Source organism: Lissotriton vulgaris, chromosome 2_1, assembly GCF_964263255.1.
Source record: "Lissotriton vulgaris chromosome 2_1, aLisVul1.2, whole genome shotgun sequence".
Taxonomy (NCBI): domain Eukaryota; kingdom Metazoa; phylum Chordata; class Amphibia; order Caudata; family Salamandridae; genus Lissotriton; species Lissotriton vulgaris.
In genome coordinates this window covers 647,518,825-647,543,235 of record NC_141687.1, presented here as the reverse complement: position 1 = coordinate 647,543,235, position 24,411 = coordinate 647,518,825, and the positions used below count along the sequence as shown (strand labels likewise).

Here is a 24,411-nt window from a genome sequence, read left to right as displayed (position 1 = left end):
ATGGGCCGACCGAAGGGTCACTTTGGCAGAGATCTTTTGTTGTCTATGCCTTATGATGAAAGAGGCGAGCATGAGGGCATCCTAAATGTGCGGGGTGATTCTGTATGTGTTGGTGGCTAAATTCACACAATCTAGGAGATATCAAATAATTCTTTAATGTGAGGATTCTCATGACTGGATTTTAAAAAAACATAAAAGGTTGGACCTACTGGGGGGCATAATGTACCGAAGTAGCTTCAAGTTCATGAGTATAGTGCAGGCGTCTTCAAACTGTGGGGTGCGACCCCCAGGGGGGTCGTGGAGTTCTAGGAAGGGGGGCAGATTTCCCAGCTTTACTTGTCCCTGCAAAAAGACAGCTGGCATCACTAATTGAGATCGTTATCAGCTGCTTGCCTGAATGCAAAGCGAGAATCGCTTGTAACTCCACTCTTTCTGGTTTCAATGAGATCCTCGTGCTCCAGTAATCTCTCAGTATTTCTACACTTTGGGGTGTCCATCTCTCTCCTGACATACCATAATAGCTGTTAAAAATACTGCACAGCCAAGATAGCTTAACTAAATGCATCACACCAACAATACAAACCATGGCATCCAAGAAAGCTTCTCTTTTGCATGCAAAACATGTCTTCAAAGGCGGCACAAACATCCCTGTAAATGTGTAAAACAGAGTATATCGTCGGAACTGCGTCCTCTAAGATCGAGGCAGCCTCCTTGCTCTTGACATCTGTTGTGTATATTGGGGCTGAGCAGGTCGCAGGCTCAGCTAGTACAGGAAAACAGGTCTGTATGTGGCAAGATTCTACTGTGAGCGGTTACAACTCACTCTTTCATCCTTTCAAGGTCGTTAATACAACTGAGTTTCAATTGGCTGATATGGGCAGACCTAAAGCTAGCACTAAAATTCAATAGTAACTTTTAGCTGAGACCTGTAGGTCGACTAGAGATGAAGCTGTGGGACTTAGGGATGGATGGGTACACATTTAGGTGGGAGATTTTGGGGCAGAAGAGGGAGAGTTGTGTTCCGTGATTTTAGTAAGGAGCAAGCAAGGCTTTAGTCAAAATAACAATTTTTCCATTGAAAGTGGTTTATCTCTTTCCTGCGTAGGACTTATCGGCCTGGAAATCCATCTTTCTACTTTGGAATTTTGAAAGTTTTCGTTTCCCAGGACAGTATTTGCATTTCTTATTTGTGCGAGTGCATGGCCACTTCAATCGTGTACAGACCAGCACAGTAATTGTAATTTTGCCACAATTTAATGTTGACTACGGTGGTTCCATTCTTTTGCTTGCCATTGTTCTATTTATTCCGTTGATTTGCTGGTTTGTGTGAGTTAAGTTTGTAAGTAGCTGTTAGAAGGGTAACATTTGCTCAAATTGTAATATTAATCCTGTTCAATAGGGTTATTAGACTTTTTCCAAAGGTGGCTGCCCATCTTTTTTGGACGTTCTATTGTGCTTGTTTTTGGGCGTCCCATTTTTAAATGAGAACTGTGAATCCTGCACATCCTCACAGGATGCTATGTAATATTTAGGGGCATGATGCTTATTTGCCGCAAATTTGCTCTTGTTGCAGGAGTTTGTAGAGGCAAAATATGACCAGTTAAGGATGGCCCGTTTGCAAGATGAGTTACATGGGTAAAAGTTGTTAGGAGCGTGCCTGTGACTTTCAACAAAATAAAACTAATGTCTTTCAAACTCTTCTGGTACTGTGTTGTGCTGAGCATATTTTTAAGTTCTGCTATACATATAATTCCATAAATACAAGCCTTTCTACACCCTTCCCTCATCTATCCCTCCTAGACTCATGCGATAACTCATCATTCACTCTCTAATCCACTTCTAGACTCTTGCCCCTCCATCTCTTCTTTACTCATCCCAAATCTCTTAATATTATGATCTCCAAATACACACTTTTTAGACCCTTCCCTCTTCTATTCCTCCACTATCCTTTTCAATCCATCTAACAGATTCACACGTCCACAGCTCAAGTTCATTTAGTATTTCCCTATACTAATTCACCACTAATCCTTTTTTGGTTCCGGAATAGTGTTTACTCACTGAAAAACGCCTTGTCAGGTTATTAAGCATTATATCAATGCAATTACAAGTTGAGGGCCCTTCCCTTCCAGTGACAATACCACCTACCTCCTACTGCCACCATCAAGAGCCCATGCCCTATGCCAGGCTGCCTTCCAATGAGTCTCTAGACATGCTCCGAGGAGTCTGTCGGCATGCTCTGCATGCACCAGACATTGATAGGCCCTTAATTCTCAAGTCAAAGGTCCCTTCCATCTGTCCCATTTCCACCTTCAGTCACTCACCCAATGCCAGGCTGCCAGTGGAACCCACTTCTTTAACCAGAGAAGCGGACTGTGCTCCAGAAGACTACAGGAACAAGTTCCCATACCACAATGAGAGGAAACTAAATGCCTTTGGGTCTATATTTTTAAGATTGATCATAACCAGAGAAGTGAGCAGTCCTATGCGACAAATTAGAGTAAGAGTATCCAATTCCGCAAGGACATGACTTAGGCGCCTCTGGATTTTAATATTTTAAAGAAGTAGGTTCCACTGGGACCACTTTTCTTTTAACATTTGTAACTTTAATAAACTGTAAGAATTCTTTATATTTACTTGTATTTTGTTATGATTTTTAACTGACATACCGGTTCTTCCGGTTAACATTTCTTAAGGAAAAATTTTGCTTTGCCTGTAAGATGGACGCCGGAAAACAAAATGGAGTCTGGCCGTACTTCCAAGTATGAGCGGGAAAACTATAACGAAGGCATAATAACATGTCTTCAGCGAATGCTTAACATTATCGCTGTTTTATTTACAACAGTGGTACCGCATCAAAGGCTGCGCCTCACACCCAGGCTTTTGACGCAGATCCATGGCGACATTCAGCATCCAGATCCGCAACAGCTCAACCTGGCGATCTGGCTCCTGAGGTCTTAGTTTATCTACCTCAACATGCCTCCTGACTGTATGGACACCATCAGGGAAGCAAGGAAGCCCACCACCAGAGCATGCTATGCGGCGAAATGGAAGCGGTTTGTCATTTATTGTGCAGACCACAACGTCAACCCGCTGGACGCATCTACTCAAAACATCATTTGTTATCTGTTACATCTATACAAATATAATCTGGCCTATGCTTCCATTCGTATACATTTATCCGCAATAGCTGCTTATCTCCAAAACATGCAGCATCTCTCCCTTTTCAGAGTGCCTGCTAACAAAGCTTTTCTGGAGGGACTCAAACGAGTCATTCCTCCCCGGACCCCACCAGCCCCTGAATGGAACCTAAATGTGGTCCTCACAAGACTGATGGGTCCACCTTTTGAGCCACTGCATTCATGCGAGATTCAGTTCTTAACATGTAAAGTGGCTTTCCTGATAGCGATTACGTCGCTACGACGCGTTAGTGAACTCCAGGCACTAACTAACCAAGAGCCATTCATACAGATTCATTCCAACAGGGTGGTGCTTCGCACTAACCCTAAGTTCCTTCCTAAGGTGGTTTCACAGTTCCATATCAACCAGACTATAGAACTGCCTGTGTTCTTCCAAAATCCTGAGTCAGTGGCGGAGAGAATGCTCCACACGCTTGACGTCCAGAGAGCCTTGATGTACTACATCGATAGGACCAAAGATTTTCGGAAGACGAAACAACTATTTGTTGCCTTTTCGCCACAACACAAAGGCAATCCCATTTCCAAGGCTGGTATAGCCAGGTAGATTGTTAAGTGTATTCAGATATGCTATAAGAAAGCCAAGCGCACTCTAACAATCCCCCCGCGGGCCCACTCCACCCGGAAGTTGGGGGCCTCCATGGCTTTCCTTGGAAACATTCCTTTAGAAGACATATGTAGAGCAGCCACATGGTCTACCACACACACATTTACGAAACACTACTGTGTAGATGTGCACTCCAAACAGCAGGCAGCTGTAGGGCAGGCTGTTCTAAAAACAATTTTCGAAACTGCTGCAGCTGGCACAGGCGGCCGCCGCTAATGGAGGGACTGCTATGTATTCTATGCACAGATATGAATTCAGCAGCCCACATGCCTCGAACTGAATATGCTACTTACCAGTATGCATCTGTTCTTGGCATGTAGGGCTGCTGACATTCATATCACATACCCTCCTCCCCGGCGCCTGTAGCGGCTGCAGCACTCAGAAATACTCTTAGCATGGTCATCATTCACTAAGTTACACTCCATCTTTGCCACAATGGCTAAAAACAATCTGAGGATGGAGTTGATGCCCATGCGCACTGTAGTCCAGGGGAGGAGCCACCTATCTCGTGATACTTCGAAGACTCTTCCAGGACAACAATGTGCAATCATCCGGACCCAACACTAGGCGGCGATCTATGCACAGATATGAATGTCAGCAGCCCTACATGCCAAGAACAGATGCATACTGGTAAGTAGCATATTCGTTACCAGGACCTTAGGCAGTTTGTTTGTTCAAAGAGAAGTATTTGCAAGCTCCACCTGCATGAAATACATGGTTCTTTAGATAAGTACAAGAAATGTCCACCCATGTACAGATTAAGTGGAGCATCACATAGCATAGATAATCCCTACTGAACTCTTTGGTAAAATGAATGATTAAAAGTACACAGGCACTTGGTTCCTAGAAGCATCACTCTTCATCAGCCATGCTAGCTTGAATCCAGTGGTATGGAGAGCACGGAACCCACGTCTGGGCATACCCATTCCACTCCGGATGACAAATGCAAAAAGAAAAATTGATGGACAGAAATGCAGAACTATGTCGCACATTCACCCCCAGTATAAAGATCTGGGCCTAAATCCATTGTTTTTAATCTGTTTTGCTCACCATACCATTCCAGTATGTTCCCAGCCATATGCAAATCAGTATTGACCCTGCTCCCCAGGGGACCCTGCTCCCCATGCGAACTGCCAGGCCAGGTCCTCCCTGGACTGCCCTGCCCTGACGAAATTGCCACCAAGTGATTTAGGCAATAAAACATGTCGGCTCATCATTAAATGGTCTGCAAGCATGAAGTTTGTTTTTACTTTGAATAGGCCCACGAGTTGTGAATAAAGTTGACACCTGGTGGATGTGTGGCCTATCTCAATTTTAAATTCACAGGGTTTCTTTGTTATTAGTGAAACACATATTTTTCACTGATTTTCTGGACAATAATACACATACATTTTTTGAGCAAGATAGTCACCGATGATGAGAAACGTGGGCATAACTGGTGAGAACCAACCAGCAAGCTCCCTTGGTGTTGCGCACTTGAGGTGCTATCTCATTTTTTTCTACAAATTTTTGTTTCATATACACCAGTTTAACCGCATGCGGGCTAGCGGGTTTTCCCGCTGTGCGCTGAATTTTGAAAATCGCGGCTTTTGTGACGAAGCCAGCTCGTCATCCGCGTAGCGCAGGTAACGCCCATGACGAGCTGGCTTTGTTATCCGCGTCGAAGGGGTTAAGTAAAGGGTATTTGTTTATAACACGGTGAAGGATATTTGGAAGCTTTTTTATAAAATAAGGTCCTGAATGAGTAGGGACAATATCTGTGTAATATGAAGGGTTGTTGGTGGGATATACAAATGAATTCCCAATCCCACTCAGAAAGTTAATAGAATTCAGTGCCCATTGATGATCAGGTTTGATTGTTATTGTTGGTTGCTTTGAGTGGAGGGCAACCCGATCATTTTTCCCTCTGTAGCTCCTTATTGCGAGAGACTGGCAGATAGTAGCCAATGGACTACTCACCTTTTAGGGCGGCAGCACATTTTGTATGGCCTTTTCCTTTGGGGAGGGGGCAATCCCCTAACCTGGTTGGCCAAGATCCTTCCATTCAAGATGGAGGATTTTCTAGGGAGGGGGTCACTTCAACTCTGATCACCTAAGGGTGGTCCTGGCTGAGAGTGGACACACCTTGTCCTACTACTTATTTTCCTGCTGACCTTGCTGCCAGAAGTGGGGCTTGGTCAGAAGGGCAGGTATCTCCACTGGCAGAGAGGCCCTGGTTAGCATTACAAAGGGCCGGAAGTTTTGAGGCTCTGAATGCAGTTCCTGCTATGGGGAAGGTGTGAAGCACCTCCACCCAGCAGGCTTTGTTTCTGACCCATGAGAGCAAAAGGGTTCTCACCATAGGGGGGGTCAGACACATGTTTGTGTGTGGCAGGCTGGTGCAGACCATTCACCTGTACCTGTGTTGATCGTTTTTCAGGGGGCATCTCTAAGATGCCCTCTGAGTGTATTTTATAATAAATCCAACACTGGCATCAGCGTGGGTTTATTTTCCTGGGGAGTATTATACCAAACTCTTTAGCATTCAGTAAAGCCATCATGGAGCTTTGGAGTTCGTAAAGACGAACTACCAGCCCTTGTACTCAATATGGCTCCACTGCACTTATAATGTCTGTGAATGGGCACATACACTGTAGGGGCATGTTGCTCATTACAGCTATGCCCTCACCTGTGGTATAGTGCACCCTGCCTTAGGGCTGGCCTGCTAGATGAGGGACTAACCTATGCCACAGACCGTGGGCATGAAACACAGAGAGGTGTTACTGGTGATGCATTTTCCGGAATGGGAAAAACGTCCCCCATAATCACTCCTGGTGTTTGAATTTCGAAAATTAAACCATTAGTCTATGGTAAATGTGTAAATGTATAGGCATTTATATAGCGCACTACTTACCCGTAGGGTCCCAAGGCGCTTCGACCGCTGCGAAACCCTTCCTGGCTTCCCTGAGAAATGGTCCCTTAATGGGTATCTCCAGGGTGAGACCAGGCATCCCCGGCGGTCTGGTGGGGCCGTTAGTGAAGATGAGGCAAGCTAATGCCCAGAGTTGCCGAGTGTGATCGCTGATCAGAGTGGGCACCGAGGCGAGAGAATTATCGAGTCCGCTGACCCTGGTCCAGAAACCTGCCGTGCCGGGAATCGAACCCTGGTCCCGGGCCGTCCTCTGCTCTCGGGTCTGCCGCCTCTAACCAGTGAGCCACACTACTTCACTCATGGTAGCTGTGTTGCATTTTTTTAATCTTTACAAGTTTTTTTAGCCATATGTAATGTTCACATCACATCATCGAAAAATCCTTAGTTATACTTGTAATAGAACTCCCAATGCATTTCGGGCTGAGTCCTTCATCAGGCGATGTTGCCTAAAAAGTAATACCACTAATTAATCTTGAGTACTCAGTATCACCTATATAGTTAGTCTGTCGTGCCCGAATTAGTAAGTGTTTTACAAGGAATATGTGAGTAATAGCGATTTAGAAAAATACAGTGAAAGAGAGATTGTCGCATGCATGTATCGTCAAGTGAACAATCAAGAGGAATTCAGAGAGAGAGAAGCAGTTTACAGTAAAAATTTAACAAATGACAATTTTTAAAAAGAAGAACCAAGTTAATAATTCATGCCCCAATGTTTAAAAAAATAATAAAACGCTTTTCACCAAGGTGGAAAATTGTGCACCTCTCACATGCCGAAACATCTAATGATAAACGTTTATGCCGCATACCTGACATGCATGTTAATCCAAATTCATTGAGTCCGTTAGACGCGCTTAGCGTTCACTGTGTTCAGCGTTATCAAGGGTGTGTGAGTATCCGGGTGAAAACAACAGGATGAGGGTTAACTGTACGGGTTCACCCGGAACTGTACTGTAGCTCCGTGAACTGAAATAGAAGAGGGATTAAAGTAAAGGTGAGACAGAGATACATGTTTACCCATCTTGAAAAGTGTGCAGAAATACATACTTCATGATAATAAAATTAATTTGGATCGGATGGTCAAAATAAAATTGCTAAACAGCATAGTATGATTACTAATATTAAATTGAGATTCCGTCAAATAATTAAAATCTACATAATGGTAGAACGGAAAAGCAGCTTCCTACATGCTAACATTATAAGTAACAATCGAAGTTCATAGGTTCATTGAGTCCCTTCGGACTAATCGAACCAAGGAAAACTTCACTTTGAAGAAGGTACTTATTGTTGCCTCTACCTTCTTTAAATTGAGTAATGTTGTGATTATCCGCACGCCTCTTGATCAGGAGGCAATACCCACAAGCACCCACCAAAAGATACATTGGAATAATCTGCACATTACCAGGAGTGTGATTGTCACCTTTATCTTTTCTACACAGAGAGGTGTGCCATGTCGACCCTTCAGTTTTGTCTGCACCCAAACACACAGTCTGCAATGACAGTGTGCATGTATTTGGTGAGGGGTTTCTGAGGGTGGCGCAATAATTTCTGCAGCCCGTAGAGATCCTGTCTGGTCACAAGTCCCTTAGTACCAGTGGTACATTTTACAAGTGTCTTAAATGTGGGCCAGGGGGTGTCAATTGTGGAAAAAATGGTACAGTTTTGAGAATGAACACAGGCCCTAGGAACCTGATTGGCAGGGACCCAGGGCACATTAGCCAAAGGGCATCAGAAAACTGGCAAAAAGTGTGTGTGTGTGGGGGGCGGTTACTGCAACAGAACCCACTTTCCTCCAGAAGAGAACCAGTGGGGCGTGGAAGGAGTGCTCAAAGGGGTTGGCCAGCCAGGATCATTCTTACAACCTCCAAGCCACCAATTCCAGACTATGCGTGTTAGAGGAGGGCATGGTTATTCCCGTTCCCCATAGTGCCTAGTCATATCAGGGGGAATGAGGATGACATTGATACCTTTAGAGAGCCAGTGGGAGTAGAAGTAAGGAGTCGGCAAGGAAGAGGCAAGTGCACACTAGGACGAGCTTGTGAGGAGCAAGCAAAGGAAGCCTGTTAGGGAAGTAAGAGATGGGGAGTTGTTATGGATATGAAGGCAAGGTAACCATGTCAAGCGGCCAAATAAGGACAGATGATGGAATATAGAGTTTACAGGGAACTCTAGGCAAGGTAGCAGTATGGTAAACAAGGAAATCAAATGCACAGAAGAAGGCCATGGAAAAGGGTCAATGAGGTTATGTTAGCTCTTACTAGGATTAAGGAAAGAGTTGCAGATGACAAACATTCAGGAGAGTTGCTGAGAAAAGGAGCGATAGCCCCTGTGTGCTTTTTGAGGGACAGGTTTGTCGTCTGAACAGTATTACTATACAGCTGTATTAAAATCAACATCTAAGGTAACCTTTACAACATCACTTGCATCACTCAGACATTGATGTGTAACCATGGCCTCCACCAGGAAAATGCCTTTGAGGGAAATAGCTTGAAACTTAGAGAGGAAGTGTAGATATTTAGCTGATCTACATCATAGTCAAAAAATGTTTCACCTTTAAACAGCCAGAGAAAATGAATGTCCAGAGCTCCCAATGGTCTCTATATTGACTATTGTGTCAAATAGTCCGGAAATAAAGTAACAGGTTCTGTCCCGCCCAACAGAAGTGCTACAGTTGAATGTATTTTTGAATAAGAGTGGCAATATATTAATTAAATTGATATAGACCTCATCACCATACTTCTTCTTATTGGTAAATTGTAAAGCATTAAACCAAAAACTGAGCATTCTAGCACATGCACTCAGGTTCTCTAAAGCAGATGTTTTTATCCTTTTGACATATGTCCATTTAATCATTACTGGAATCTGGGGACCCCCGTTGTATCTTTATCGGAATCTGGGGACCCCCACTGAGTTTTTGAAATCCGTGGACCCAGGCCTAAGTAGTGTTTATGATATGAACCACAAAACAATAAATGACATAATGGAAACAAGAATTCGTCAAACAAATACACCGATGATTATTTACTTTGTTAAATTTACAAACGAAGATAGCAAAAATTGAAATTTTAATGGGAAGGCTAGAGATTTTTCAAATTCAGTTAAGGTTACCCATCCTCCATACAATATTTTATTTGATGCGCGCTCCTACTTTTTTTTAGCCTTCAATTTCAAATTTCTTCACATTTATAGAAAGTTTTAAAATGCTCATTACTCTATTTTTCTTCTTTATTTATAGACACTTTAATAATCTAATACAAAATATTGTATTTTCTAAGCAGTCGCAACCCCTCCCCCCACTTCCCAACCCCCCCCCCCACCCCCCCACCCCACCCCCACCCCACGAGTATGCGTCGTGGACCCCCAAGGGTCCCCGGACCACAGTTTAAGAACCATTGCTCCAGATTGAAAACTTCCCGAAGTGCAACACTCTCAGTTTCACGAATAACAAGAGCCAGAATGTTCTACAGTTTACAGACACACAGATAGAGCACCTTTGCGCCTGCTCGAATAAGAATATCATACAAGCTTAGAAGGGTTGCAGAATTTTATTCAGTTTCCTAGATATTTAAAAGCCTGACCCTATGACAGTTTGAGGGCAACTCAGTGCTTTAAATCAGCTCGGAGAATACACAGGTTTCGCAGTATTAGATAGTTACCCAGAATTTCTAATGATGGAGATTTTTTCAGGTGGTCACAGATGGTGTTGTACCTGTGGAATTCCCTTTGTAAAGGTAATAAAAACAATGCTGCCCTGGCTCTTTTACTTCTTAATTCATTGGAATTGTGTTCTCAGATGTCAATTCATGTTGCCTATTTCAAATATTCTGTTCGTTGGGAATGCGTTAAGTCGATGAACTGCTGGGGCGAGATTTTGATCGATACCTTATCACTATTGATCTAAAACCCCGTTCTGGTCGACTGAACCTTTGTTGCCTGTCATTGAGGGAAGAAAGTGCATCTCTTACCAAGTTAGTTCACCCAATAACGGACTCCGCTCTGAAAGATCACAAACAACTTCTAGCTTTCAAAGGTTTATTATATAGTTAGGATAAGCTGCAAGTACAGGCATCTCAGAATGAGATTCACAAGATACACGGGCCCAACTACATACATGTGCTCTCTGAAAACCCTCAGACGAGCAAAGAAGACTACGAGTACAAGTTCTAAGAATAACAAAGCTATAAGCATTGACACGTATTGAGATCTCTCCGTCATTTAAAGTTGGAGGAAAAACACAGGTTAGGCTGTCCCTACCCTGCTCTGGATGGTATCCCTACTTAACAAGGTCTCAACCTATCAAAAGGTGTCAGCAGTGAATGACCCCCTAGGGAAGTCACCCACTCTTAGTCTCTTGGTGAAAACCTATAGTTCTCCAGTCATGACCCCTCTCTGCCTACCCATCCGCTCTCTAAAGGGTCCTCAGGCATCTGCTCTAACTCCACCCCGGGGTGCTGTCCCTAATACAAAACATACAACATCGTTTGAGACGCCCCTCGTGAGACGCCCCTCACGTGGTGTATCTTCAGGCTTTTTCCATGATGAGGCCTCGTGCGTTAGAGTTGACCTTGCTTCTCAGACTCTTCTCCGGCCCGCTGATACCCCTTAAAACATTCCGGAACCCTCCTCCGTGTCTGGGCCGTCTCCTGAACAAACCTCTATTCATTTCATTTATAATTGGATCCCCCCTTTCTCTTGCAGACAGACATCTGCAGCCAAGATCCCAATTCTCATAGCTTCCAACAAAAGTTTGCAACATTTCTCGGCCCAGACCAATACGTATAAATCAATGTCTATAAACATTTCAGGCCTACAGCATTTCTCATAATGATTATACCATTCAAATCCTTCATTAATTAGTAGCATGTTAATACTCTATTCTATAATTCGGTAAACACATCTATAAAATATGGCCCATTAATGCTACTACTAAAAGACATTAGTGCAATCCATGTCGGGAAAACAAACACCTTTCCCATCCCTTCCAACTCTGGCCCTGAGGCCTACCACGTTCTACGTTTAACCACATGCCATCTTACATTTTAGCAGCTACCCGACATGGATTCAGGATTAATCACATCTAATAAAGTTATATAATTTCACACATCTCTGCATTAGTTCCACTTCTACTTAAATCTCTAAGTCAACTGCACATTTCAGAATATAAATGCATATAATATCAGCACTCATGGCATTTCTCTTCATGACTTGTGCTTACTACGTGTAAGTGTGATGTACTTATACATTAAGGTCAGTTTGCGCTCTCTCAGTTCCCCCCTTTGATGACCTCTCGGGGTCATCACTAACACTTAAACTGCAGTGATTGCTAGTGCACCTCGTTTCTGCGTTTCCAGAGCCCTCAGACTCCTGTACTGATTATCTTGTATGGCAGCTAATCTCTGTAGCTGTTCCCTCTGGGCCCTCTCCAACCTTCTTGCTCTGTACCATTTGCATACCCTCACCAATCCCCACAATACGATCCCACAGATCAATATTATGATAATGGGTTTCAGCACATACCACACAAAGCTTTTGCCTAATGTGGTGAGCCAACCTCCAGCTTCACTCATTCCATGGCCCACTTTTTCCCAGACATTTTCTCTACTCATGTCTTCGATCTCCTTGTGAATATCAGTTATGTTCCTAATAACTTTCTCAAGAGGTTTTGAATTGTCTGGAATGTAAGTGCAACATTCCTGGACCTTCAAAGCCTTACAGACTCCGCCCTCTTTTGCTAATAGGACGTCCAATGCAAGACGGTTTTGAAGAACCATGGCCCTTATCGATTGCATCTCTCCTTCTACCAGCATTAAGGACTGAGCAGTGCTGGCAGACAACCTGCCTACGACTGTTGCCAGTCGTCTAATTTTGACATCATTAAGGATTAGTCCCAAAAGAGGGAACACAGCTCCAAATACATCCCCAACCATTTCTGCATCTCCTATATCTCTCCTTCCTCTCGATGATGTCTTGCCCTCGATGATCTCTAAGTCTTGGGCATGATATATTTTGGGGAAGATAATTGCCAAGTAACATGATCCGTACCAGTTATCAGGTAGTCTCACGTAGGCATTTCTTCCACATACAAAATATACATTTGGAATCACTTGCATTCCCTTTAGGAAATCCTTAGTATAATATTCTAGATTGAAAGCATGTTCACAGCTGACTTCCCCCACGTATACATTTTCATAATACGTTTTGGCTCGGTGAAGACATAGCTTTCCTCTCTGCTTTCTATCTAAAGCTATTGGACCACTACTACCCTTTCTCTTGTGTGCCTTCTCTTCCTCGGTCCAATCTGTTCTCCATTGTCCTGATTTTTTCAAAATCTTTTGTCTCCTGTATCGATCATCCACCTGCCCTATGAACTTCTTCTCGACTTCTGACACCTTGCATGTCAGATTGTTTCTACGGGCATGTGAAGTATCTAAGGTAATCCAAGGAATGAAAAACTTGGCCAACCTGTCTTCACTCTTCCAGTAGTCCCATTTGTTCATTTGCTTATAATTTGGGACTTCTGGTAACACTGAATCATAATTGGAGAAATAGTATTCAAAACTATCCCTCCCATAAAATATACTAAGCAATAAGCTACATGTAATGCCATGTGTCAGCGGGAGGTGATGATATCGAATGCCTTCATCTACAGACGCCGGCAACTGCATGCAGACATAGCAGTCCTTAACCTCCATGGCATCCACGTATTCATATAAAAGTTTAGCATAAGCATTTGACCTAAAGTCGCCTTGGGACTCATCCACGTGTAACCTGCGAGCTTCTGCAGCTAATAACGCTTTCTCTTGAATGTTTTCCCCTTTCTCACCAGCAACGGTGGGTTCAGGTGTCACTACAGATTTCGCATCGGTTACCTTTGCCTCTTCCTCATGTCCCTTTACATAGGAGACTGTGACTACTAAAACTATTAATATTATCACTCCTACTATTAGTGTGCCTATTATACATTTGGCTCTGCGGTTTGGGGTGCCGGCTTCCATTTTGTCAGACAGTATGGCCCTAACTTATCTCAGCATAAAGTTCTTCTCTTCTCGTTCCTTTACAGTCTCTTTTTACTCCTTCCGTCCTTAGAACCACACAACTGGAAGCTGACAACCTTCTTCGCAAAAAGTCTTTTAAAAGCTCCAACACAGACAACCCTAGCCCTTCTCCGTCAACTCAAGGGAAAGACCCTAAGATTCTCTGCTTCCTGGGCGCTAGGTAATCTTCTTTTTCTTGCTTATTTACAAAGTCTCTAAGCATCTACAATCAGGCTTGTGCCTGCAGCTTTGACAGCATAGTTCAATATTTCCAAACGAAGAATGTGCTCTTCATGGCTTGTTATCTTTGTACCAAAGTCGGGGAATTGCAGTTCTGTGAAAAACATGTGCTTTAACTTGCTGAGGCGGGGAGGGCTGGGGAGTGTGAAAGTTAGTGACCCTTCTGCTTCGACTCCGGGTACTAACAGTTGAACTTCCACTGTGATGATGGGCTCAGAGCTGGACACCACCACCGCTCGTATCCTCCCTGTCTCCTGTTCCAAAGACATTTGTCGCCAGATATGTCCACTCAGGGGTGGCGTATCTTCTGCTAGGCACACGCACTCTTCTTGACCTTCTCAAGTCCGGTGCTTCAGCGCCCTGAGCACCTTCTTCTGGGTCGGAGTCCTCTGATATCGGAGGAAGGGTTCTCTCTGGAGTTGACCTCAGGCTAGAGCTCCTTCTTTGCGGCCAATTAGCTTCTCCACGTACCCTTCTACTCCTTCTCCTTCTGGTCTGTTCACGCTCTCTGTCAGACTGGTCAGTGTCTGACTCGTACTCCCAGCTACTTTCTCCCTCAGTAGCGTCGTCTGTTTCGCTGTTGTACTGACCGTCCTCAGCTTGGTCAGACTCGTTCCCTGCTTCTGCTGGCACCTCTACAGCTTGGCTGGCCCCCTCTATGGCTTCTCGGTCCGCAGCTGGACGTCTATCCGAGAGAGGAGCTGTTTCTTCCAGAGGTGCTGGAACCCTCCGCGTATGCGACGCGTGGATCCAATTGGGCAGGCCTCCCACCTTCACAGCAGTGTTCGTGATCAGGATGATCTGGAAGGGCCCACGCCAACGAACATCCAGGCAGCTTCTTCTCACGTGCTTTCGTACAAGCACCCAGTCTCCAGGGCACAGGTCGTGGCACAGGTCCTGGCACGACGGAACTTCGGCAGCCTGCACCTGAAGGGACACAGAATGAATGGCGTCAGACAGCCCCTTGCAATAGTCCAGGATCATATCATCTGTGATGTTTAACAGTGCGGCAGTTGGGACAGACGGCAACCTCATTGCTCTCCCCATCAACACCTCATGGGGTGATAGCCCCGTTCTTCTGTCTGGGGTACTACGGAGGGTCATAAGGACCAATGGCAGAGCGTCAGGCCAACTCAGGGACGTTGATGAACACACTTTTGCAATTCTGGCTTTAATAGTGCTATTGATCTGCTCCACAATTCCTGAGGCCTCTGGTCGGTAACTGCAATGCAATTTCTGATCTATGTTCAGAGCCGCACAAATCATTTTTACAAGCGAGCTGTTGAAATGCGTTCCCCTATCTGATTCCAAAGAGGCCGGTACCCCGAAGCGCGGAATGAGCTCCCTAAGCAGTAACTTGGCTACTGTGAGGGTGTCGCACCTACGTGTAGGGTATGCCTCAACCCATCTGGAGAATACGCAAACAACTACCAGGACATAACGGAGGCGGTTGCACCTTGGCAGTTCGATAAAATCCAACTGCATGCGGTTGAATGGACCTCCTGACCTCCCAATGTGGCTCAGTGCAACTGGTGTCTTTTTCCCTACATTCAACTGCTGACAGGTCACACAACGCTGGCACACTGCTTCGGCTGCTACTCTGAACTTAGGGTTATACCAGGTCTGCCTAAACACTCTCAGCATAGCGTCCCTCCCTAAGTGTACGGGACCATGTATTTGTCTAGCCATTGGGCTCACCATCTCATTGGGTAACACTGCTCTGCCGTCTGCTGAGACCCAGAAATGGGCCTCACCCACCACACATCCTGCCTTTTCCCATGTTTGTTTTTCAAAATCAGGAGCATTTTCTTGCATGCACTTTAGTTCGTCCCAAGAGTCAACAGTTTCTAGTATCATAGCTAATTCAGTTCTTACATTTATTCCACCCACTTCCACCTCTGTGAAAGAGTACCCTTGTTCCGCGCAATACCGCGCGACTTCGTCGGCATATCTATTGCCTTGTGACACGAAGTCCATGTTTCTGGTATGTGCGGTGCACTTCACAACTGCGATACCTGCTGGACATTGCAATGCCTCTAACAACAAGCGCACAAACTCTCCGTTGCGAATAGGAGAGCCTGAAGAGGTCATGAAACCCCTTTGAGACCACAACTGCCCGTAATCATGAACTACCCCGTAACCATATTGGCTGTCGGTGTATATGGTGACTCGAATTTGATTGCTTGCCAGGCAAGCACGCGTTAAGGCAATAATCTCGGCTACCTGAGCGGAGTGTACTCCTTCCAGGCATCCAGCTTCCACAACTCCAGTAATCGTACAAACAGCATAAGCTGCTCTCAACTGCCCAACTTCGTCTCTTACACATGAGCCATCGACAAAGAATATTTCATCTGGGTCAGTCAGTGGCTCATCTACGATGTCGGGTCTAGGTTTGGTGCATAGTTCAGTTACATCGAGGCAGTCATGGTCTGTACATTCATCATCATCATCGATATCATTTGGGAGTGGCATCAAGGTAGCAGGATTCAAAACAGAGCATCTCCTGAGGGTCACGTTCTCGGCAGCAAGGATAACTTGCTCATAGCGCGTGAGCCTACTGTTGGTCAGATGCTGTGTTTTGGTCCTGGTCATTAACAGTTCAACAGAATGGGGCACGTACACCTCTAACGGATGCCCCATGACAATATTCTCACACCTCTCGATGCTGACACCTGTTGCAGCAACGGATTTGAGACATCCGGGCAACGCTGCGGCTACTGGGTCTAAAGTAGCCGAGAAATAAGTGACTGGTCTACGGGCATTCCCATGAATTTGGACTAACACAGACAGCGCGCAACCCTCTCTCTCACAGCAATAAAGCAAGAATGATTTATCGTAATCAGGCATTCCCAAAGCCGGAGCACGACACAGGTCCTCTCGCAGCTGTAGGAACGCCATCAAACAGTCTTTGTCCCATGGTACCGGATCGCTCACCTCCTTGTGCGTCAGTTTCTGCAAGGGTTTGGCTTTCAGTGAAAAGTTCGCAATCCACTGTCGGCAATACCCCACCATCCCTAGGAACATCCTGACTTCCCTCTGAGTTTTAGGCGCATTCATCTTCATGATGGCCTCTATCCTGTCTGGGGACACTTTTCGTTTGCCTTTCTCAATTCTGTGTCCCAAGTACTGCACTTCTGTCAAGCAATACTGTAACTTTCCCGGGGACACCTTGTGCCCATTTGCAGCTAGGTGATTTAACAAAGCAATGGAGTCCTCCCTGCAAGCTTCTTCTGTTTCTGACGCCACAAGGAGGTCGTCTATGTACTGGACCAGAACTGACCTCTGGGGCAGCACTAGACTTTCAAGATTTTTCTTCAGAAGCTGGTTGAAGATCGATGGGCTCTCTGTATACCCCTGAGGAATACGACACCATGTTAGGACGCGACCTTCCAGCTTAAATGCGAAAAGAAAATGGCTCTCTTCGTCCAGTGGGATCGAAAAGAAAGCCTGGCAAAGATCAATCACAGTGAACCATTCTGCTTGGAACGGTATCTGAAACAGTATCACTGATGGATTCGGTACCACTGGACAACATGAAACAACTATGTTATTAATCTTTCGGAGGTCCTGCACTATCCGGAATTTCCCATTTGGTTTCTGCAAACCCATAATCGGGGAGTTACATGGACTACCCACGATTTCTTTCAGTATTCCCTGCTTAATCATAGACTCGATCACGGGTTTTATGCCTGCAATCGTTTCTGGAGTCAATTTATATTGGGGTGTTCTTGGAAACTCAGCATGCGGTTTCACTACGATTTTCACTGGGTCCACCCCCTTGACCAATCCAATCTCTTCCCCAGTGAAATCCCACACTTCTGGTGCCACTGTCTCTCTCAGATCCCAGGGGAGCTCATCTACTGTCAGAGTGGGGTACAGCTCCACACATATTCTGGAATTTGCAACTTTGAAGTCAGCATCATCGTCATTAGTCAACACCTCCACTCCTTGTGGTGTGCAGTATATGGTACAATTTAACTTGCACAAAAGGTCCCTTCCTAGCAGACATACAGGGCTAGAATCGCAAACCACAAACTGGTGCTCATCGCTGTACTTCCCTATTTTCACCTGCACGGGTTCAGTCAGTGGGCTGGTCATTCTCCTGTTAGCGACCCCTACCACTTGTATGGTCTCTCCAGACATGGGCAGGCCTGGAACTGCGGCTGATCTGATCGTGGATCTAGTGGCTCCTGTGTCCACTAAGAATGTCGTGGGGCACCCTGCCACTTCGGCCTCAACATAGGGTCCCCTTTGGTCCACCTCCAAGGCTGCCCCGAGGGTACAGTCCTCCCTTTCCACTCTCTGTCCAGTTAGTGGGTCCACATAATAACACTCCTCTCCTCCTACAAACAGAGGCATCTGTCTATATGTCTTACCCATAGTCCCTACTCTGGGTGGCTGAGGGAACTGGGCTCGGGGAGGAGGGCCCCCCCCTTTGAGCACCTTTCCCCGGTATTGCGTTACTCCTCCCATAGGCGCACTCTGAACCTCTTCCTCCTCCACCTCCTGTTCCCCTATCTCAACATTGTAGGGACACTCGCGTTTCCAATGCCCCACCTCGTTGCACTGGTGGCACCTAGTCGTTTTCTTCAAGGCAGCTATGTCTATCCTGGGTCTAAAGGTGGAGTTCTCCTCATTGCCCTTGTTCTGACTATACTGTTTCTTTCCTCCAGTACCTGTTCCTTGTTGCTGTTGCTGCTGTCCCCCCTTCCCGGCTGCCTGCATCTGTACCACCATCAGTTTCTCCTTTAGTTTCTTTGCCTTGGAGTCTATCTCATCACAGCAGTACCTGGCATATCTCAGGATTTCGTCTAGGGGTTTATTTTGCCAACAAATCAAGTGTTGCTGAATCATTAAACTAATATCCGGTCTCAGGCCCAAGACGAACTTGGACACAAATTGCCCTATGTCCTTTGGATCCATTACATCCAGACCGCTATACTGCTTAAACGCCTTCAGCAATCTCTCGTAATATTCGTGAACTGTCTCTTTGGGCTCCTGTCTGGTCCGATCTATTTTGACCCAATCTATGTCTTGCATTGGCACTTTCTCTTTCAGCCAAGTCATCACTCTCTCGTATTTTGCCATCACAGTCTCGGACGGCCCGTTTGTCTTAGCGTCTCTCTCTGGCTCTGTTGTGGGCCACTCAGCGCTAACCTTGCATGCGGTCCACAAATCTCCTGGCACTACAATGTCAAACAGCGTGTTCAGATCTATCCATAGGACCTTTGAGATTTTCACAAATCTCTCAACTTGCTTGTACCACTCCACTGGATTCTCCCGCAATTTGGGGAAGGAAGTGGTAAAAGCAGCTAAATCTCCCCTACTCCATGGGACGTGCACATAGTTCCCATTTGCGACTTCACGCAAAGGGTATGCCTCTATTCCCTGCAGTCCTCCTGGTGTCATACCAAGCATGCTTCTCCTGACGGTCCCCTTCTTGGACCACCTCTCTTCCTATTTATCTAGTGCCCTCCATGTCCTTATTCCAGTGATCAGTTCTCTTATGTGCATTTTTAGTCCGATCGTTCTCCTCTCATCTAGGTCTCGATCTGAATAATGTAGCCTATGGTTACCCTGTAAAGCTTTGGTCCTTGACAGGTCCACCATATATTTGCCTGCTAGTTCGACTAATTTCTCGTGGATTGTTCTCGCCTTTCGAGTGATGTCCTTTGCCATGAACAGTATTTCATCCTGCTCATACATCTCCATTCTTTCTAAAGGCAGGGTACCATCTACCATGTCATCCAGATCTGACCTTAAGCTGGCGACATCGAGTCTCTTGGCTTTTATCTCAGCTCGCAATATGTCTTTCGAAGGAGGTTCACAGGTCTCTCTCCCATCCCAACTCCGAGCCCTACGTTTGGGTTCGGGAGAGTTAAGGAGTGTTCTCCCTTGCTCCCATCTCTCCAGGTCCCATGCTCGGCCATCCGATCTTGGAAGGTGATGGAACACGGGCCTGTTACCCCCAATCTTACTTTGCCCATTCTCTCTCTCTTCTCTCTTTTCACAGTAGGACTCTCTGCTATTCTCCCTCCGGTCTCCATTCTCTCTCTGTCTAGTATCACTCAGTATCTGATAGGATCCTTCTTGGTTCCCCATATTCCCTGGACTGCGCTCATGTCCGTCATCACAGGGACTGCGGCGCGGCCTCTCGCAACTCCCATTCTGTTCTCTGTTGCCTGGCACACAGTGGGTACACTTAAAGCTGTCTCTGTACTCCCGCGTTCTCCTGTCTTCTTCACTGTGTATTGGGCGAGACACTCCCCCACTCTCGGGGCCCCCGTTTTCCAGGTCTGATCTACCTCCACTCCGGGCCCAATGGGTGACTCCCCTACTGTCCTTCTCCCTCCCGTCCCACTCCGGACTGCTTTCCTCAGCCCCGCAGTGAGTCCGGGTTCTGCTATCCTGACTTTCCCTTCCAGCTTCCGCCGCTATGATGCTCTTGTGAGCCTCTACTGCCTCATCCCACTTCTTCAGGTACTCGTTTAACTCCTGAAAGGATTTTCGTCCTGATCCCCTCATATCCACTGGCCATCTATGGCCCCCCGGATCCCCTACTGGGTCCTCTGCTGTGTGTACTGGTGTGCTCCACTCTCTTGGTATCGGCAACTGACTTGGGGAATTGATCGTATCGTTCCTCCTCGCCATCTCTGCTCTTTCTCTGTCCCTCCGTACCCGTTCCTCCCCTCTAGCTCTCTCTGGGTCATAAATCGATACTATAGGACCTATGGTAACAGGTACTTGTAGTGCATCTGGCAGTGCGTAGGATGTGGCACACTCCGTTTCCGGCACCCTTTGTACCACAAACCTCCCGACTACCTGTTGCACCGAACTAGGCTGGGACAGTTCTTTCTTTGCCTCGGGATCCCAATCGGAACTGGGAAGCGGTCCATGCTCTCCTACGTTGCTCCCCTCCCTTTCGCTATGCTCGACATCTCCCCCTGCTCTGTTATACGGGGGTGGCCTATCCGTCAGTAACCTGTTTATCAAGCTGTCCTCTGTTTCGCTCTCATCATCTTCTTCTAGGGGGCTTTTGTTCCCGGGCATCTCTAACACTGGGTACAATTTATTTACTTCCATGTTATGCACTCTCCATCTTTTGGCATCTGCATCCCACTTGGCATCCTGCACTGCCCTTACCGATTGTTTCACCCTTTCTTGTCGTCTATTCATGTTCTTCTCGTGCGCTGCCCTAATCCAGGCATTGAGAGCTTCAAACTGGGTCGGTCTAGGCAAGGGTCTCATTGAGGTCATAACTGCTTTTAATCGGTGTAGCACCTCTAATCTGAACGTCCCGTACTTCGGAAACGTCAGTTCCTCATTTCCTTCTGTAATCTTACTCCACTCTGAGATCCACAAAATTGTATGCAGCCCAACATTTGCCGCCATATAACGAGCCGGCGTACCCTCCGGCGGGGCTTCTTCCCCTTCATACGATCCCCGCCTCTCTTTTTTAAACGCCGCTCTCAACCATTTAAAACACTTCATGATTATACGCACAAACTCCAGCCTCAATACCCTGTTTACTTCCTGATGCTAATCCACCAATCCTAGCGCGGCTTTGCTAGCTAGCCTATCGCAGCGCGGTCTTTCTCCGGCCGGCCAATCCCAGCGCGGCACTTTCTGACGTCACTCGTCTCCGCTTCGCAGCAGCACCCCTCCTTTCTCCGCTCTTCTCCCGGTCATGCATGCGTCCCATTCATACCCTGAAAAATGACTACTTCCGACCAAGCGGTCACTTCCCTCGACTGTACGTCCACAGTCTATCTGTAATTGTCAACACAACTGAAGAAATGTCTATCGTCTCTCTGATAGGTTGCTTACACACACAGTAACCTCCGACCAGCGTCCGTTACTCACGCACTCACTCTTACGTTCCCCCTATCTCGGTCTTTCGGGTGATCAATGGTACCTCATGACCCCCTTCACACTGGTTGACAATTACTTTGGATGTCCGATACACCCGAACCACTTAAGCTCTCCTTGAACTTAAGATTTCCACCGGTTGCGCGCGCTCACAACCTGTTCCACAGTCACTCTACAGACATTCAACTCCGCCAGACATTACAACATAGATACAGTACGAAAACACCGCAATCTAGCACGCATGACCCTTTATACTCACTCTCGACCGATACTGCTGCTTTTCTGTCTCACGTCATCCGGACCTTCTTCGGCGGGCGGTTCTTCCGATCATCGATCTCTAGGGGCCTTGGGGTAATCTAACCTGGCCTAGATCACCTTCCTCAAGAAGGCAACCATCCTCTATAGCTACCAACTGCTGGGGCGAGATTTTGATCGATACCTTATCACTATTGATCTAAAACCCCGTTCTGGTCGACTGAACCTTTGTTGCCTGTCATTGAGGGAAGAAAGTGCATCTCTTACCAAGTTAGTTCACCCAATAACGGACTCCGCTCTGAAAGATCACAAACAACTTCTAGCTTTCAAAGGTTTATTATATAGTTAGGATAAGCTGCAAGTACAGGCATCTCAGAATGAGATTCACAAGATACACGGGCCCAACTACATACATGTGCTCTCTGAAAACCCTCAGACGAGCAAAGAAGACTACGAGTACAAGTTCTAAGTATAACAAAGCTATAAGCATTGACACGTATTGAGATCTCTCCGTCATTTAAAGTTGGAGGAAAAACACAGGTTAGGCTGTCCCTACCCTGCTCTGGATGGTATCCCTACTTAACAAGGTCTCAACCTATCAAAAGGTGTCAGCAGTGAATGACCCCCTAGGGAAGTCACCCACTCTTAGTCTCTTGGTGAAAACCTATAGTTCTCCAGTCATGACCCCTCTCTGCCTACCCATCCGCTCTCTAAAGGGTCCTCAGGCATCTGCTCTAACTCCACCTCGGGGTGCTGTCCCTAATACAAAACATACAACATCGTTTGAGACGCCCCTCGTGAGACGCCCCTCACGTGGTGTATCTTCAGGCTTTTTCCATGATGAGGCCTCGTGCGTTAGAGTTGACCTTGCTTCTCAGACTCTTCTCCGGCCCGCTGATACCCCTTAAAACATTCCGGAACCCTCCTCTGTGTCTGGGCCGTCTCCTGAACAAACCTCTATTCATTTCATTTATAATTGGATCCCCCCTTTCTCTTGCAGACAGACATCTGCAGCCAAGATCCCAATTCTCATAGCTTCCAACAAAAGTTTGCAACATTTCTCGGCCCAGACCAATACGTATAAATCAATGTCTATAAACATTTCAGGCCTACAGCATTTCTCATAATGATTATACCATTCAAATCCTTCATTAATTAGTAGCATGTTAATACTCTATTCTATAATTCGGTAAACACATCTATAAAATATGGCCCATTAATGCTACTACTAAAAGACATTAGTGCAATCCATGTCGGGAAAACAAACACCTTTCCCATCCCTTCCAACTCTGGCCCTGAGGCCTACCACGTTCTACGTTTAACCACATGCCATCTTACATTTTAGCAGCTACCCGACATGGATTCAGGATTAATCACATCTAATAAAGTTATATAATTTCACACATCTCTGCATTAGTTCCACTTCTACTTAAATCTCTAAGTCAACTGCACATTTCAGAATATAAATGCATATAATATCAGCACTCATGGCATTTCTCTTCATGACTTGTGCTTACTACGTGTAAGTGTGATGTACTTATACATTAAGGTCAGTTTGCGCTCTCTCAAACTATCGGTTTTGGTAGTAATTTCTGCAATCGTATTTGTTTCTTTTATAAGCAGCAAGAGTATCAGAAAACAAACTTGTATTGTTTGAAAACAGTTGATCACTTTTAGCTCATATGAGCTAAATATTTAAGGGTAAGAAAATGTATATGCTATTATTTTACCAACAGGTTGTGGTAACATTAACAAAGGAAGAAAATGCGCGTCCTTTACATGTCCTACAAATATTACAACTCGGAACTCAAACCAGAGTTCGAAACCAAGACTTGAGTGCCACAGCATATCTAAAAAACATCTCCTTGACGTGCCATGCATTTTACGGTGAGTGCCATGCATTTTACGGTGAGTGCCTTGAATTTTACGGTGAATACCATTTCTCCTTGGATGTAAACTGATTTCTCTAACATGTATTTGTATTAAATATGTCAGCCTTCTAACTCCAGCTAAATGTTAGTTCAGATCTTTGATGACTCAGTGCACATAAGACAAATGTTTTCTATTTTTGGTATGCTGCGTTCGTGTGTTTGCTCTAAAACATTCACCACTTTCTGACAATGAGGGGAGTTGAATCTACATTGGGTTCAAACTCTACCTGCTGCAATGTAGGATTCAAGAATGTTTTCCTGGTCATTTTTTTTAAACTATTTTTTTTTTTTAAACAGATTTTATTGACTGCAAAAGAAGCACATGTTATGCAATGTTCTGCCATCCAGAGACAATCGCCATTATCAATTTAGC

General features: G+C 45.6%; 1 protein-coding gene across 1 annotated transcript in view; it reads left to right on the top strand.

Annotated features, from left to right (window-relative positions):
- The window catches only part of VPS13C (vacuolar protein sorting 13 homolog C), a 2,437,235-nt gene that overhangs the window by 982,325 nt on the left and 1,430,499 nt on the right, over positions 1–24,411 (top strand). Inside the window, exon 39 of the mRNA XM_086955811.1 lies at positions 23,844–23,994. Coding sequence (XP_086811937.1) covers positions 23,844–23,994 — 151 coding nt within the window. The remainder of the gene's footprint in view (positions 1–23,843; positions 23,995–24,411) is intronic.